The sequence below is a fragment of the Aspergillus saccharolyticus genome (assembly GCF_003184585.1).
Source record: "Aspergillus saccharolyticus JOP 1030-1 unplaced genomic scaffold BP01scaffold_8, whole genome shotgun sequence".
In the NCBI taxonomy this organism is placed as follows: Eukaryota; Fungi; Ascomycota; class Eurotiomycetes; order Eurotiales; family Aspergillaceae; genus Aspergillus; species Aspergillus saccharolyticus.
Window position 1 is genome coordinate 956050 of NW_020290618.1, and position 14796 is coordinate 970845.

At 48.6% G+C, this 14796-nt stretch overlaps 3 protein-coding genes across 3 annotated transcripts; all 3 read right to left on the reverse strand.

Moving 5' to 3' along the window:
* Positions 1-194: 194 nt before the first annotated feature.
* On the reverse strand, positions 195-922 carry BP01DRAFT_231939 (uncharacterized protein). The gene has a single exon (XM_025571210.1). It carries the CDS (start codon positions 669-671, stop codon positions 267-269), a length of 405 nt encoding a protein of 134 aa, XP_025433275.1. The 5' UTR covers positions 672-922; the 3' UTR covers positions 195-266.
* A 49-nt stretch (positions 923-971) lies between these two features.
* BP01DRAFT_292496 (putative YT521-B-like splicing factor) lies at positions 972-2825 on the reverse strand (the record flags this gene model as incomplete). Its single annotated transcript, XM_025571694.1, has 3 exons — positions 972-1475; positions 1560-2134; positions 2228-2825. The coding sequence occupies 3 exons, from the start codon at positions 2823-2825 to the stop codon at positions 972-974; spliced, it is 1677 nt and encodes a 558-aa protein (XP_025433276.1).
* Positions 2826-10743: 7918 nt separating this feature from the next.
* Positions 10744-14790, reverse strand: BP01DRAFT_337002 (putative ARF GTPase activator (Csx2); the record flags this gene model as incomplete). Its single annotated transcript, XM_025573265.1, has 5 exons — positions 14343-14790; positions 14150-14283; positions 12374-14051; positions 12188-12278; positions 10744-12139 (listed from the first exon to the last, which is right to left on the reverse strand). Exons 1-5 carry the CDS (start codon positions 14404-14406, stop codon positions 10744-10746), a joined length of 3363 nt encoding a protein of 1120 aa, XP_025433277.1. The 5' UTR covers positions 14407-14790.
* Between the last annotated feature and the right edge of the window lie 6 nt (positions 14791-14796).

The following is a 14796-nucleotide window of genomic DNA, read 5'->3' on the forward strand; positions in this document are numbered from 1 at the left end:
GTGGGGAGAGAGAACGATAGGGAGGAAAGGAAAGGAGAAGAAATCCCAGAGCGGTGGGAGAGTAGAAAGGAAAACAGAGGCATGAACCACAATCGCTACTGTTACATACATACATGCATACATACATATCTCCATACATCCATCGTATACTACGGTATTTGAGTACAAACTCACTGACCATTGACTGCATGTTGCATGATTCCAATCCATGATTGCTTTTTTACCCCACAAAATAGGAAGCGGTCTAGCCCATTTCGTCAGTCAATCTAGCCCAATACCGGGTCCGATGATTCATCATTGCTTTGGCGCATCCACGGTAAGTCAGTTACCAAGTGGTTTGTCACCTGAAACACCAACGCTGTTTGTCTCCCCCCCGGTAACCCCCACCCAAATGACCACGCTGTATGTATGTACTGTGCACAGTATACATTGATGATTGAAAAAGAGAGGAAAGTTTCGTAAAAAAAAAAAGTGAGAGTGACGAAGCCCAGTGAGAATGAAGGTTGGGGCTGAAATGACACGGGTATTGGTGTCTGCATGCATACTCTCTGTCTAACCTCGCTCTTCAGAGTTCGTGTATCTCTGGTCATTGCTTGAAGCATCCAACCAGTCCTCAGAGTAGGGAGCCCCCTTTTATATACATATGGATTATAGGACGTCTCTGAGAGCATAAAGCTCAAATGGTGAGTGGAGCCGGGGCGTATATTGGTGATAAATGATGTTAACCATCAACACATTCCCTTGTAAGGCATGTGGGAACAGGGAGTGATGTTTATCCAGAAAATGGGGTCGCCTGCCGAATCGTGATGGAGCTGCCGAGCGGGTTTCTGCTTGCCTTCCTCGCTCTGCCTCATTCTCTTCAACTATTTTCTTTCCCAGGAAATCCGTAGTGGACACTTTCTTGTGCACGGCCCATCCTATTGCTTCCGCTGTTATCATCCCCTTCCAATCTCACCTTGACAATGGTTCTTTCACTCCAGCGTGTTCGAGTGAAATAGCTGTACGAGTTTCCATCCTACCCCCGGCTCGATCTCTGTTCCGTCACGGGCTATCTTGACTTCTCGGTTCGCATTCCAAGGGTTTCGCAATCCTCTAGTACGATGGAATGGGACGCGGGTGGTCGATAGCCATCGTATTCTGAATGGTTTCCCGATCAACTGCGGACTCGGTTCAATGGTATCATCCGTCCTGGTACCGATCCTATCGGGCCTCGTATTGTCTTCATCCTCAGACGATTCTGCCTCCCAGAAGATGGTTCCTCTTATAGGATCATTGATGACTCTTCCTTTGCGAGCAGTAGATGTCGCTGGAGTAGGAGTAATGTCTGGTTCTTCTGGAATCGGCATACTGTTGGGTCGTGGCGATGCCTCTATAGCCAGGCTCTCATCTTCCTGTATGGGCGACATCATGCGAGCGTATCCGTAGTATTCGCCAGACTTGTTAGCGGAAAAGATCAGGTAAACATCATCTGTGTTCTGATCAAGGTCATCAGTTGAAATGTTCATATAGCAAGATTCTTAACGTGGACTTCTCCTCAGTGATCTGAGCGCTATCCTCACCTCGTAGGCTTCATTTAGTTGGTCCTCATTGTGAGTTTGTGTAGCCCAAATGTTGCTTTGTCGACTATGCTCGAGATCATCAATAGTCAAGCTTTTCACAACGAAGTATCTGCTCGAAATTCTGGCATTTGCGCGTCTGCTTTCCTCGATTCGCCGGTATTTTGGTGACTCCACATCGTCTTCAATGATTAATTGCTTACTCTCGCCTCCGTCTTGTGTTGGCGAGGACACAGACGAGCTCATGAATTCTTGATTGAAACTGGCCGGTATGGATCCGTGCCGCAGTCTGCAGACAAGACGCGCACCGTTGAACCTACAGTCATTGAACCTTGACAGGGCGGCAGCGCAAGCGGCAGCGGTCTTGTAGTTGACAAAGGCACAATTACTTTTGGAGATGAGAAAAACGCTTACTAGTTCCTCCGTAGCTTCCTGGGAGAAATGGTCTTTAAGATCTGTGATATTGGTTGCTGGGGGTAGATTCCCGACCCACAAAGCATGGCCGGACTGCTTGGGCTTCCTGGGTGATCCACGTAAGGCATTTGATCCGAGCGACTGGGACGAATGCGAGGTCGCACCTGCAAGAATTAGTTCAAACTATGTGCATGGGGTGTGGTCTTCTCTTGCACAGCGTATTGCTGCCAGCTTACCAGTTAAAGAGTGCTGTGAACGCATCGGCGTAGAGCCATCCACAATCGTCTTCGTGACATCATAATCCGTGCTGCTGTGTCGTTGGCCATTTTCTCTATCAGAATCGGTGGCCTTCTTGGCCATATGGCCAGGCGAAGATCGGCGATGCGAAACCGACATGCTTGTCGGTGCCAACCGAAGGTCAGGTGCAGCCGCAATCGAGGCCTGCGGATAAATTGGCTGTGCATATGAATTTGTCTGACCGGGGATATGAGAATTAGCCTGGCTTAACGAATTAGGTCTCAATGGTTGATGGCTGGGGGCGTTATGTTGAACATGCGGTTCCTGGTGCTGGTTCTGTTGAAAATATGGCGCATAGAACGGAAAGGGGGCACCAAATGTCATATTCGCATTTATCGCCGCTGGAGGATAAGATGATAGTGCATGGATTGGGTAAACAACTCCCTGGGAGAGGACCGAGGGGGCATATTGTTGTTGCATCGGGTGTTGCTCGTAAAGGACAGGGTGAAGTTGGTAAGCAGGTAGGATCGATCGGGCATCACTTAGATTGGAACCCGGGTGTAAGCTCCCCGGTGCAGTGTATGAGGCGTAGACATGTCCATCAGAATATGGATGCATATTATCAGTCTGAACAGCCTGGCTGAAGTGAGACGAACCTGACCAAGAGATCAATTCAAACATCCGAAATCAGGACTAATCCTTGCTATGCAGCCGCTCCGTCTCAACTTTTCTGACCCTTGCCCCTTTTCTCCAACCCCAACAAGCGACAGGGAACAACAAGGACTCGAGAAGGAAACTCACTCGATGGTCGATAAAAGGCTGCTGCTCCATTGCCTTCGCCCGGAGCTACGACTGGCTCAATTTTCTCGGCAGTCTCCAGCGTGGCATTTGACTGGGCCGTTAAGGCGCGATCAACTGGCTTTGTCATGGTAAGTTGAAACAGGTTGGACTTAGGACCGAAGGAATAATTCTGATTGTATTAGTACAATTTTTATGTCTTTGGAGGGGATAGTGGGTGAAGGAAAACAGAGCTCTGTCACTTACCTTCCTCAGTGCCTGTGAACCACTAGCACCTCTATGGGCTGGTTTGCAGGCTTTCCAATGATCAAAAAGCGGCTTTTCTGTGTCAGTGCCGGTTAGAATTGTTGAGGTTTCGATATACACAAGGCTCCAAATGCAGGAATTGCTAGAATCACAGATCAAGTGCGTAAGAATTAGGCAAAAGACAAATGTATGAGGTGATCAGCGCAACAATGGAACAGAAGGCAAACCATATCAGGCAGGAAGACTCTAGCTAAGAATGAGAGTTGGAGCTTGATGCATGCAGGTGAGTGTAGCAGTTGTTAGGGATTTTACCATAGCAGAATGACAAAGGGAACAGAACTATCCCGCACACGCACAAAAAAAATATGCCAATAATAGAGACATTCGATGCCCGGACCCAGTAAGGAAAAAGAAAGGAGGGGGAAGTGGGAAAACGTAAATTACTCCGAGTACTTGGACACCGACAGATTTTCGCGGAAGGATAAGGATAGCCCGATCTGCCACCTGGGCGTAAATCGTTGTATTTCCCTGAAAGAAAGCAGACGCCCCAGCTGTAAGACTGAGCGATAGAAGCCGTAGAGCCACCTTGTCAAGAGCCACGCACGAATCTCGGAGCAGCCGCACAAATAGGGTGGAGCATAGAAGCGTCGAGGTGGAAGAAGTGACAGATGGGACAGGGTTGGGTATCAGGAACCTGCAGATTAGGGGTTTTTAGAGATGGAAGCAGGCAGGGCATAAGAAGATGGAAGATAATAGGTAGGTGCACGATTATAAGCAGAACAATGAAAAGTAGAGCTAGGAAAGAGAGCGCAAAAGGCAGGTCAGTCAGACGTTTGGCCTCCCATATTCGTTAGAGTAGGCTACATCTCTGCCCCAGGATGGTAAGTGCTGTTGTGGACGGATAGAGGCGCCAGCCCGCAGTTAGTGACTACCTTGTATCAAGCCAGGGTAGATGTTGCTTTGCTTTCCAAGACAGTTGGCACAGAGAAGGCCGTATCCAAAGAAACATATCCATGGCAGCAGCCACCTGGGTCATGTTTGTTGTTCTCACCCAAATCCCCAAGCTTTCACTAGAGCTGGACCTTATAATGACAAGAATGGTGGAGAACGCGGCGGATGACTTGATGTTCATCAGGATTGACTGCCGACACGCAGAAGCCGCTGGACCAGATCGGGAAGCGGAAAGGGGAGGGGATTTTGCCAGTTGAGGACGCGATTCGATAGGAAAATGAACGGGGAAGGAAAGCCAGCCCAACAATACTAGAGAGGGAGGAAAGAGGAAGGAATCCTGAAACAAAAGCAGTTCATGGATAAAAAAGCAATTCGTCCAGCACCTCCAGCGAACTCAATCTGGCGATGAATAGTAAAAACAACAACAACGGGGGTCAGATAGAGACATACACCGAGAAGTCGAGCAAGAAGGTTGACGAGTAATGAGATTAAAAACACTGGGGAATGAAGTTCCAGTGTTTGTTTGAACATTGGATTCGTCGGATCCTGAATAATGGGCAAGAAGAGGGACAGCGGTACTTACTCAGACGATTAGACAGTTGGCAGGTTCAGTGTCGGTGAAAGGAAGGAATGAGCACCACGATCAACAAAGGCAGCCAGCCCTTGTGTAGAGGCACTGTAGCTCAGAGCCGAAGCAGAGACCAGGTATGGAGAAGGAATGGCCTTCAGACCAACCAGGGTTAGCAAAGCTCAGGGCGATGTAACGGATCTTCTGACCGTCAGAGCTCGGAAGGGCAACTCCTGCACGGAGCAGGTGGGTAATACAGGGAGGGCGATTCGGAACGGAAATGAAGCAGAGGACGGGGGCCTGTGTATAGCGGCGAGGGTCTTCTGTCTCCTATGGAGCGGCACCCGAGAACCACGACAACGGACAACAAGAGGGAGCCAATAATCCGGGCTGTACTCGCCCTCCCACGCGGTCAGTCTTCTCTTTTTGAAAAAGAGCGAGTAAAGTGAGAGAGTGTGTGTGAGTGGCTCCCAAGATTTTCCCCTTCTCGTCCTTCCCTCTTGGGAGTTGGTGGCTGTGGCTGCCTCCAGTCTAAATGAGATATCCACAGCTTAAAATCGGGGGATTCGATTCGGATCGGGCCTTGCTTCAACGTTTTAGCAATTCATGCACGAGACCCAATCAGCTCTCAAAGAGGATCGACAAGCTCGATCCCAATGGTGTGCATGGCAGGTTTGACTGACACAGATGTCGATTCTTATCTCCCGACTAACGACGAGAATGACGAAGCAAAGGGGACCGACGCTACCGATTCAGTGACTTGCTGAATCCAGGTGAGGGAGAGGACAGGCAGATCCAATCCTATTTATGATAACGGATGCGGCTCGCAGACCTTGTCCATTGTCTGCACTGCACCTTTTTCACACCGTGCCTTGCGGAGAATACACTTAGTTGAGGCTAGCAACGATGCACCAGATGTCGATGGAAGATACGAGTACATAACAAGAAGAAACCAAAAGAACAATCACGAAGGGAAGAGAAAGGGATGGAGGGTTGAAGACCGGCTGGCTCGAGGGCGACAGAGTTGGAAAGGCAACTCGTTCAATCATCATCATGAAGATCACCAGTGTGGGATGTCAGAGCCGAATCAGCCACACCCGACGTTCCGTGGATTGCTGGAGAACAAGGATAGATAGTCTAGGATCAGTCAGGTACGTAGTAACCGGAACCTAGGAGTTTGGCATCGATACATCGACGGCTTCTCCAACTGTTCGTGATTGGGTACCGCTGCTATGTCCCTGACCCAGTAGGCTTTATTCGACGGTAAATTTTCGCTTTTCCATGACAGCTTCAAACAGGGAATCGCTGTATTCCCGATTATAGCATGAGAAATTGAACCCATCCGGTAGCCTTTTCAACGATCGAGGAACGTCCCATGAGGGTGGCAAATTGGGAATGTGCTCTATACACATTGGTCAGGGCTTTCAATGGGTCCCTAGCCCGAGACGCATGCGTGGCACCGAACCACAAGGGATTGACAGCTGCAGCCAGTTTTTTATATCTCCAGAGCGATCTACACAGCGACCCAATCTCGCGAGGATCGAGTGACAATCTTGATATCGGCAATTATTGCTGAGGTGGTAAGCTGGTGACTTTTATGACTTCTGAGACTCGTAGTTATGTTAACGGAGCATGAAGACAGTCAATTTCGAATCGATGGGAATTGAGCGTTTTCACCCCAAGAGAGAAAGGGGTTTTTCTCCCGCTCTTCGCTTATAATCCCCCCCGCCCCTTAATCTTTTGTGTCTCAATTTTCTTTCCCCTCCTCTTCTCGCTCTTTTTCTGTATCTCATTTTCTTTAAGATTCATTTTATCTAATTTTTCAGGTTGGAAAGGGCCGCCAACCGGCAGGATGGTTCGCCACTGACGTTAAAAGAAAGCCACACTAGAGTGGAAAATGGAGACCGGACAACGAGATAACAATCTGTCGGGATTTTGGTGGTCTCGAGATCGTGATGATGTTTCTTTTTTCTTCCTGGTTAAGTTAAATCCATACACCCCCCCTTCTTCAAAATTGGAACTTCGGCTCTGTATCGAATGACATATACAGTAGTCATCCATGTTTTCCATTTGACCAGAAGAAAGCATACTCTCTAGTTGGATGGAATGATCAGTCATAATAAGTCCAGCCCTAATGGGTACAGCAAGACCGCGCGAGTGGAGATCGCGACAGACTCCGAGTAACACAATCCTGTGGGAAATACTCAAGTAAAGAGTACTCTCAGACATGTGAGCCAACGAAAATACGAGGCGGGCAGAATCTCGAAGACTTTGTTATTGGCAAAAAAGCAATCGCTCCTTCGCCTTCTCCGTGTTGCATGGACGGGTCTGGAATCCCTCTGCCGCCGCCGCATTACATGCAGCAACCGGCGAGACTCATTACCGGGTCAAATTTAGTCTAGATGTGACTGCAGAGGATGAATAGGTAGTAGGGACAAGCTAATTGGCTTGGAGGAAGACTATGAGCGGGGAGGGGTGGATGGAATTGGGGAGCGATGGAAAATTCGTGCAGCTAGTATTCCGGTTGATGTTTGTGACTCGGAGCAAAAAAAGATTGTGGGTGTGAAGTACTCCGTAGAAAGGGAGTGTGTGATTGACCAGCAGGCCGGAATTAACTAATGAACTTAGCCCCCTGAGGGCGGAGGGTAGTTACACACTGCACAGTAACTATCACTATTGAGTGGTCAAAGTACTTCGTAGCAAGTACATACATTCCCACTAGGGCCTGATCATCATCTTAAACCTATCAAGTATACACTTTGTACTCCGTAACTACCTGCACTTCATGCAGCAGTACATTTGAATATAATTTATATTTGAACACACGCATACCTTATCCATAGAACATATATGTATGGAGTACTGTCTACACACACACACTCTCTCTCTTTCTCTCCCTCCATTGACATGCAAATTGTGGGCTTAGTATCTAGCTTTTAATCGAAGTATCATAAGAATAGAACTCGCAATGCACGTGGAACTTTTCTGCCTTGCAAATAACTCAATTTGAGAACACCAGAAGTTTGGAACTGGAATGGGTACGGTGGCTAATTTTTACCTACTTACCGATAGTAGACCGTGAGCACTACTGGCTACCACTAGGTAAAGGACGGACCGAGAGGTATGCCAATTGAGCTGGAACCTGCTCCGTAGTACCAACCAAAGTACCCGTGGTCCGTGGATCTTGGGGGGCACTAACGACATGAGAAGAGACCCACAGACGACTAAAGCACCGGATGGAATACCAGCCAATCAATCGTTGACCACTTCAACCTCATCCCACCCTTTTTCCGGCAACGCTCTCGACCAATCCTATCCATTATCAGCAATGTGGCTGGACCCCACTTGGCCGAGTGAGACTGTATCTGTACTCAGTAGGTAGGTCGCTACCTCACCATTTATGGAATTGCCTATAATGAATCTCCATACTTCACCTCAGTCTTGAAAAGTTACAGGAGTACTACTGCTCTGGCATGTTCCTTCTTCCGCCGCCTCTCTGACCCCCCTCTCCCCCCACACCCTTGCTTCTAGTATTTCCGAGATGTTTCCTTCTCCCCTTCCAGAGAGAGAAAAAAAAAAAGGTTTCCAGCTGCGACAAAACTTTCGGGAATTGGAGAAGAGTGGGCACTGGTCAACTGATCTTCGAGAATTTTTGTCTTAGCCCCCTCAGTGTCTTATCCTATTCTGCTTTTGTATTATTGTGTGTCCCTAGTATGTTTCCCTCACTATGATTACGACACAAGCATTCATGCCACCCTTTTTATTCCTCACACATTTCAGTCAGTACGCTTTGCTTTCTGTTTTAAAGAGGCCATTCGGTCTTCAGCGAGGTAGGTATGGTCCGTGATAAGGATATACTAAGTATATTCAGGAAATGAGCCTCTAAACCATACACATACACCGCATCATTGGTCATTGCCTACAACGCTGCTTGTTGTCATAGCGACATTGCGGCGGATATGTGCAGCGCAGGAAGAGAATCCTCCCCTCATTGATTCATTTGTTGTCTGTTCTCTATGAGACCATATGTATACACAGTACATGTGACCTCTCAAAACACAAAAGAACCTGGTCTCTTTCGACCTTCGTGACATCCATCAAAATTTGTGGACAAGGATGGTTATTGTACAAAGCAGAGACTCATCCGACCCATTCTCAGTAGAAACCAAATCGTACTCAATCGCGATCGGAACTAAATCAGAGATGTCTAGTTCATTATACTTCAGGACTCTCTTAATAATCACACATCATTCCTATATCTATCGCCGTGCTTTGCACGAGTACTAGAGAGAAGTGCAACAAAGTCTTTGTTACCGAAGACGGCAGATACGAAGCTGCCAGGGACGTACTGCCCATGTGGATTGAGGGGCGCATTACTCTTCCCTGGAAATTTGTGTTCCCCAGTTCTCTGTCTGGACCATCATACAGGAAAGATCACTACTCACCCAGTTCTTCACAGCAGCTAAAATCAATACTACTGAGCCGTGCAGTATTTTTATCAAACATATAGTGTTAGGCCTAATTGCCCTCCAAGATTACTGGGTATACCCTCTGAACTGTACCTGCGGCACAAGGATGCTTGTCAAGATTACCCGGCGAGTGGACAAAATCTTCAGCATGAAAGAAAATGACATCGACTTCATTTACTGCACGTCTGTGATATACCGCCTTCTGAGTTGCCACACCGCCTTTCTTTGTTGTAATTTAAGTTACAGTACATGACGTCATACATCACCGAGTCTACGAGGAATCTACGAAGAAAAAAAAACTGTCCCTTGCGGTCCGACCTCAAGAGCACGTATGGAAATTGTGGCTGCCTACCGGGGCTTGCATGTGGGTATGCCACCTTCCTCATTGACCCCTACATATTACCTATTACATGGTGATGCGCAAGTTTTGAGCACAATAACATGTACGGATCCACTCAATTCAAATTCTGTACGGAGGAGGGAGTATGATCCTGACTGTGGCGCTCTTTGCCATGCGAGTGCCACCACAAACAGCACTATCTACTGTGTACCCAGTAGGTGTCTAACCCCCCTCTGGCTCATTCTTACTCATTCATCCATCTAGCTCGGCACAATGCGAAATAGTTCTCCACCTCATCCACACTACCAGACTAGCATGCAAGGCGACGCCATCATGGCTTATATAGGGCCGCTTGACGCATCCAATCATATCGTATTGCATGCACCATCCCACCGTGGCATGGAAGAGACAAAAGAGTAGGAGTAGGAGACTCACGAACGGCGCTTCACGGCCTTTTCTGGTTCGCCCTTCAAGCTACGGAGTACGTGTTTGACAAGACGGCGTTATGAGCGAGAACAACGACCTGTGGCGAAGGTTATCGCGCTGATCACCACTCTCAGCACCCCGTATGAAGCCCATCCCATCCCAATGAAAGTCTCGGGGAGGCCTTCGCCACTACCGAAGAACACAACCATGGTTGGCCAACGTGTCAAGGGAGCTACTTAAGTCGGCATGCCAATTGATGTCTTTCGCGTACTGCGGATGTCCCCTGGCTGGGAAGTAATTACGCATTCTATTGCCACATAAATTGGCATTGTACCTTCGACTACACAGCACGGACCGCCCCTATCGATGTAGAGTAACAGTGCCACCTGTCTCGGTTGAACCGTTCAAGGATGCGAACGGGGCTATGCAATCGTCCTACGTTCTGTAAATTGGCATTCATCGAGCGAAAGAAGCATAAGCATGAGTAGCAGCACGGAAAATCATTGAACGGGAAATAAGCATTGGGCCGAGTTGTATGAAATTTATATCGACAAGACTTCGTGACAACCGCACAGGTGTTTTGGCAACATAACATGCATTGTCCCAGTTGGGCCTCGAAACTGCGGATCTCAACCTCGGTCTCGGCATCACATCATTATTACAGGAGCTTCGTAATGATTAAGATTAAAGGAAGGATATAAAGCATACTCAAATACAAGGTTTGGGAAACAGGACTGCTTATCGGTCTATACCCAGCGAGGCGACTTTTCCAGCAAATCTAGCACCGGCACTACCTCTTTTGTGCAGCTTCTCACGCTCCTTACTATCGAGTGAGCTCGGAGCCTGCGAGGGTGATGCGACGCTATTGTCGAGGGCCGGACCTCGAATCGTTGGTGGTGAACCTAGACCATCGGTTGTACTCTTTCCAGTCGGAGGCGCGGGAGGAGTACTGCTATAAGCCGACACTCTTGCAGTCCTTTGACTAAGGTATAATTGAGCAGCCGGCGAAAGAGGGATAGGCGGTGGCTGCAGGGGAATTTCAGCTCCGTTCTGGACAAGGATCTCTGCAATGGGGAAAGGAATCGCTTTCACAGGAGGACTCGCAGGTGATCTAATCAATGAATTAGATGTTGAACCCGGTGTTGCGGGATCAGCTGCGGCTAGGGCAAGAAACACCGCATGGGTGTTGCGAGAACGATCAGTAATGTTCACATTGGCACGAAGCGCGATGCCGTAAAGTACACCCTGGATGTCGTTCTTCTTGATTGCAGCAAGAAGAGTCTCGTCCGCAGTAGCAAAGCGGGATAGGGGGGATGGAAGCGTCTGGACAAATGCTCTTTCGCTATACTTCGCGGTGATGAATTTTAACCGTTGCTCTCTAGTGGAGGCGGCGGATGGTTTATGCAAATGGTCAAGTGTCGCCTCCCATATCATGTTACTGACACGGTTGCCGACCTGCAGTAGGATCTCAACAATGTCGTTCGAGAAAGAATTCACATCCAGCGTCAAAGAGCGAATTTTCGAAATATGTGTCCCGAGTGATCGGTGAATACCACTGCACTCGATGCACAAGACAATTCCCAGATTGATAGATACCCATTCGACCTTCGAGATGGAGCCGCAGTCTGCACACCAATTGTTGCCTTGATCGGCATCGCGCACTGTCTGGAGTAATTTGGAAGGATTTTCTTCGAACCCATGATTGTCACGAACGTAACTTGGTCTTGCGCCTACAGTAGTACGGCGGTTGACATTGTTATTGGAGCCGGTCGATTGAGAATGGTGAACAGAGTACGAGCTGCTTTTGCCAGTCAAAACAGATCCAATGTCACGAGTGAAAGAAGCACCATCATTGTCGGTGGTAATGGGTGGTGATGACATGCCGCGGCCCTCGACTGCACTCTGCAAAGCGTTGTTTATGGCTCTTATCCAATTTGACATATCCTCTTCAGAGGTCGCCTGGTAAATGCGCTTGTATTGTGGCGTGATAACCTCGAAGCAGAATCGCCGCTCTGCATTTCGAGCCTCTCGGACAGATGCCATCCTCAAATCGATGGGGTCCATGTGTAGATCAAGCTTCTGTTTCCAATTGCTATATTCCGAAAGTTTTCCCTGATCTAGAACAATCCAGAATCTGTGTGTCGTTAGTTGAAGGCGAGGAGAGCAGGTGGGCAAACTTTACTTGTGCCAAGCTTGTTTGTTAATGCCTTTGGGGTCCATATGGGAGCCTGGGCGAGAAAGCGCCCATAAAAGACCTTCCTTCCTCTGTTGACCTGCAGCATAATCAGTACAAATGAAGACGGATTCCGAAACAATCTCAGAAACACTATCGTGATGACCGTGCTCAAAGACTTAGGAAAGAACATACTGGTTGAGCCCACCGTTGATGCGAGGACGGACAGCCCAGTCGCAGGTGTCGTAGAAGGAATAGCTTGTGGTAGGATTGTTAAATTATTGCTAGCCACGCTTCGCAGCTGTGACCCGGTGCTATCTGAGCGGCCTAAATCACTTTCCAGCTTCTGGGTTCCGTTGGTACTTCCTGACAGCGTGGACGGAGCGCCCGAAGTGATAAGAGAGTCTGGTTCAAGGAAAGTGTTGCTGCTCTTTTCCAGTGCTCTTCGCTTTTCTTCCCTCTCTGTTCGTTGAAATTGAAATTCTTTATCCGCTTGCCCGACCTCGTGGATCAAAGCATCCAACTGGGGAATCATATCATCAACCTTTTTGGCGGCAGCAAGAAAACTCTTCGCCTGAGTGTCCGCATATTTGGTCAAGTGTGAGAGAACCTCTTGCTCTTTGCGACCCCCGTGCAGGTCCTGCATGAACGAGGAGTAATCGAAACGCTTTAGTTCGAAGTTGCGCCGCTTAGCCTGATATTTCGAGTCACTCTCCGCTCGTTTTTTCTCCTTTAAAGTATCCTGTCGCTGGCCAAGATAGCGACCAACGTAGGCGTAATAATCTCTGCTCTCTTCTTCAAACTCCTTTTTTTTGGCCTCGGCCTGTTTAATATCATTGTTGTAAAGTTTGACCAACGGCTCAATAAGGAGTTTTTGGAGTTGTAACGTGTTTAGTCGTTCGTAATTCAGAATCTGGCGTGCCGTATTCTCGAAATAATGATCAAGTGCAGGCTGAATTGCATTGGCATTGGATGTAGAGGCTTCGTTTAGTGCGGAGAGGAATGCTTCTACAGCATCATTACAAGCCACTTGTGCTTGCTGGGCAGCCTCCGCCTTCTTGAGCACTTTCTTTATTTTTGCTCGCATATTCCCTGTCTTCTGCTCTAGTGCTTTCATGGTTGCACGGAATAAGGGACCATCCTCAACCACGCTCATGTCCTCCCCGGGACGCGAATGAGGCAGATCGACTTTGACAGGGTGCGGAGGTACAGACCCGGGGAGTTGCAGAGAGGCCGTGTCACCAGCTTCTGGAGGTGTGACAGGCACAACATGGAGGTTCGATGCTGTATCTGCATCGCTGGAGTGGGATATGATGGACTGCGAGGAAGGAATACGATCTCGAAAAGGGACGGGGATTTCTAGGCTTGGGGACAAGACCTGAGGACTGGAAAGGGCACGCTGGGTGCTATGTACCCAAAATGAGACATGAGCGAGAGTATTCAGGCGATTGGCTCGCTGGTCGTAGTCAAGAAAGCTGCAGCTATTCCTCCAACCACCTCCTTTGTCCTCTATGGCTTTCGGCGGTTTCCATTTCCACGACCAGTCGAATTGAATCGAAGGATTGCCCCCCGTCGAATAATCGCCCACCAGCTGTACGTTGGAATTGTTCTGGAGATTCGGGTTGGCGTGAAACTCGCGAGTAATTAGATTATCCAGATCTCTAGTGTTGGACGCGTGCGCAAACGTGAGGCCGGTAAGGACAGTGTCGGCTACTTCAGGCAAAGATGTAGAGACTCCGTTCACAGTGGCAGTTGCAACGTTTCCCGTTTGCGTTTGCCTCAAGATGAATGTGAAGTTGAAGTTCAGCTCATCTTCGTTAGCCAGGCGCAGGAGAAATGTGGGCACTGGTGCAGATGGAGGAAGATCCGGGTCCTAGCCACCATCAGCAAGTGAAGAGATTAGCCATCGATGTTCAATCATAACAGACACAAAAAGTTATCATCATGACATAGCAGGCGCTTTGAACTTACCTGAATGTACTCGATCGGGCTGTCATCGCCAACTTCGCGCCTTGCGGTATATCTTGTCGCAGGAAAGGAGTTGGGAACGAGATGCAAGAGTACTCGACGCCTAGAATTTGTGATCGTTACGGCAGCAATCGTGACTAGACAAGTCCAAATGAGTCACAGGCTCTGCTGTAGTTCTTCTCTGGAAGGGTCATACATTTCGCTTGGTCTTTAAAGTACAGGTTCCCGGAATCATCCAGGCGGCTTCCAACATTGCCCATGATTGAATGGCTGAAGCTATCAAGTCACCGCTCGAGACAAATAGACCGGAGAAGTGACCGGTGGGACTAAGGAGGAGCATCGACGATCTGCGCTCCCGTAGCCGGATGATGCGCCAGACTGAGGCTAAGGCGATGGCAAATAACACAATCTAGAGAATGAGCCGGCATTCAGAGCGTTATTGACTTAGTTGTTTGCGACCAAGTTGCTTGTCGCGAAACGAATCTGTACATGTGCGTGCTATGGACCACGAGGACAGTGCGGGCGCGAAAAGAAGGATTGCTCGAGTGATGACCAGCGTGCGCGCGGGAAGGAGCAGATCTTGCCGTTTCGATTTCAGGAATGACGGGTTCCAAGAGGTGTATTGATCTGACCTTCGCCGAAAAGGGGGG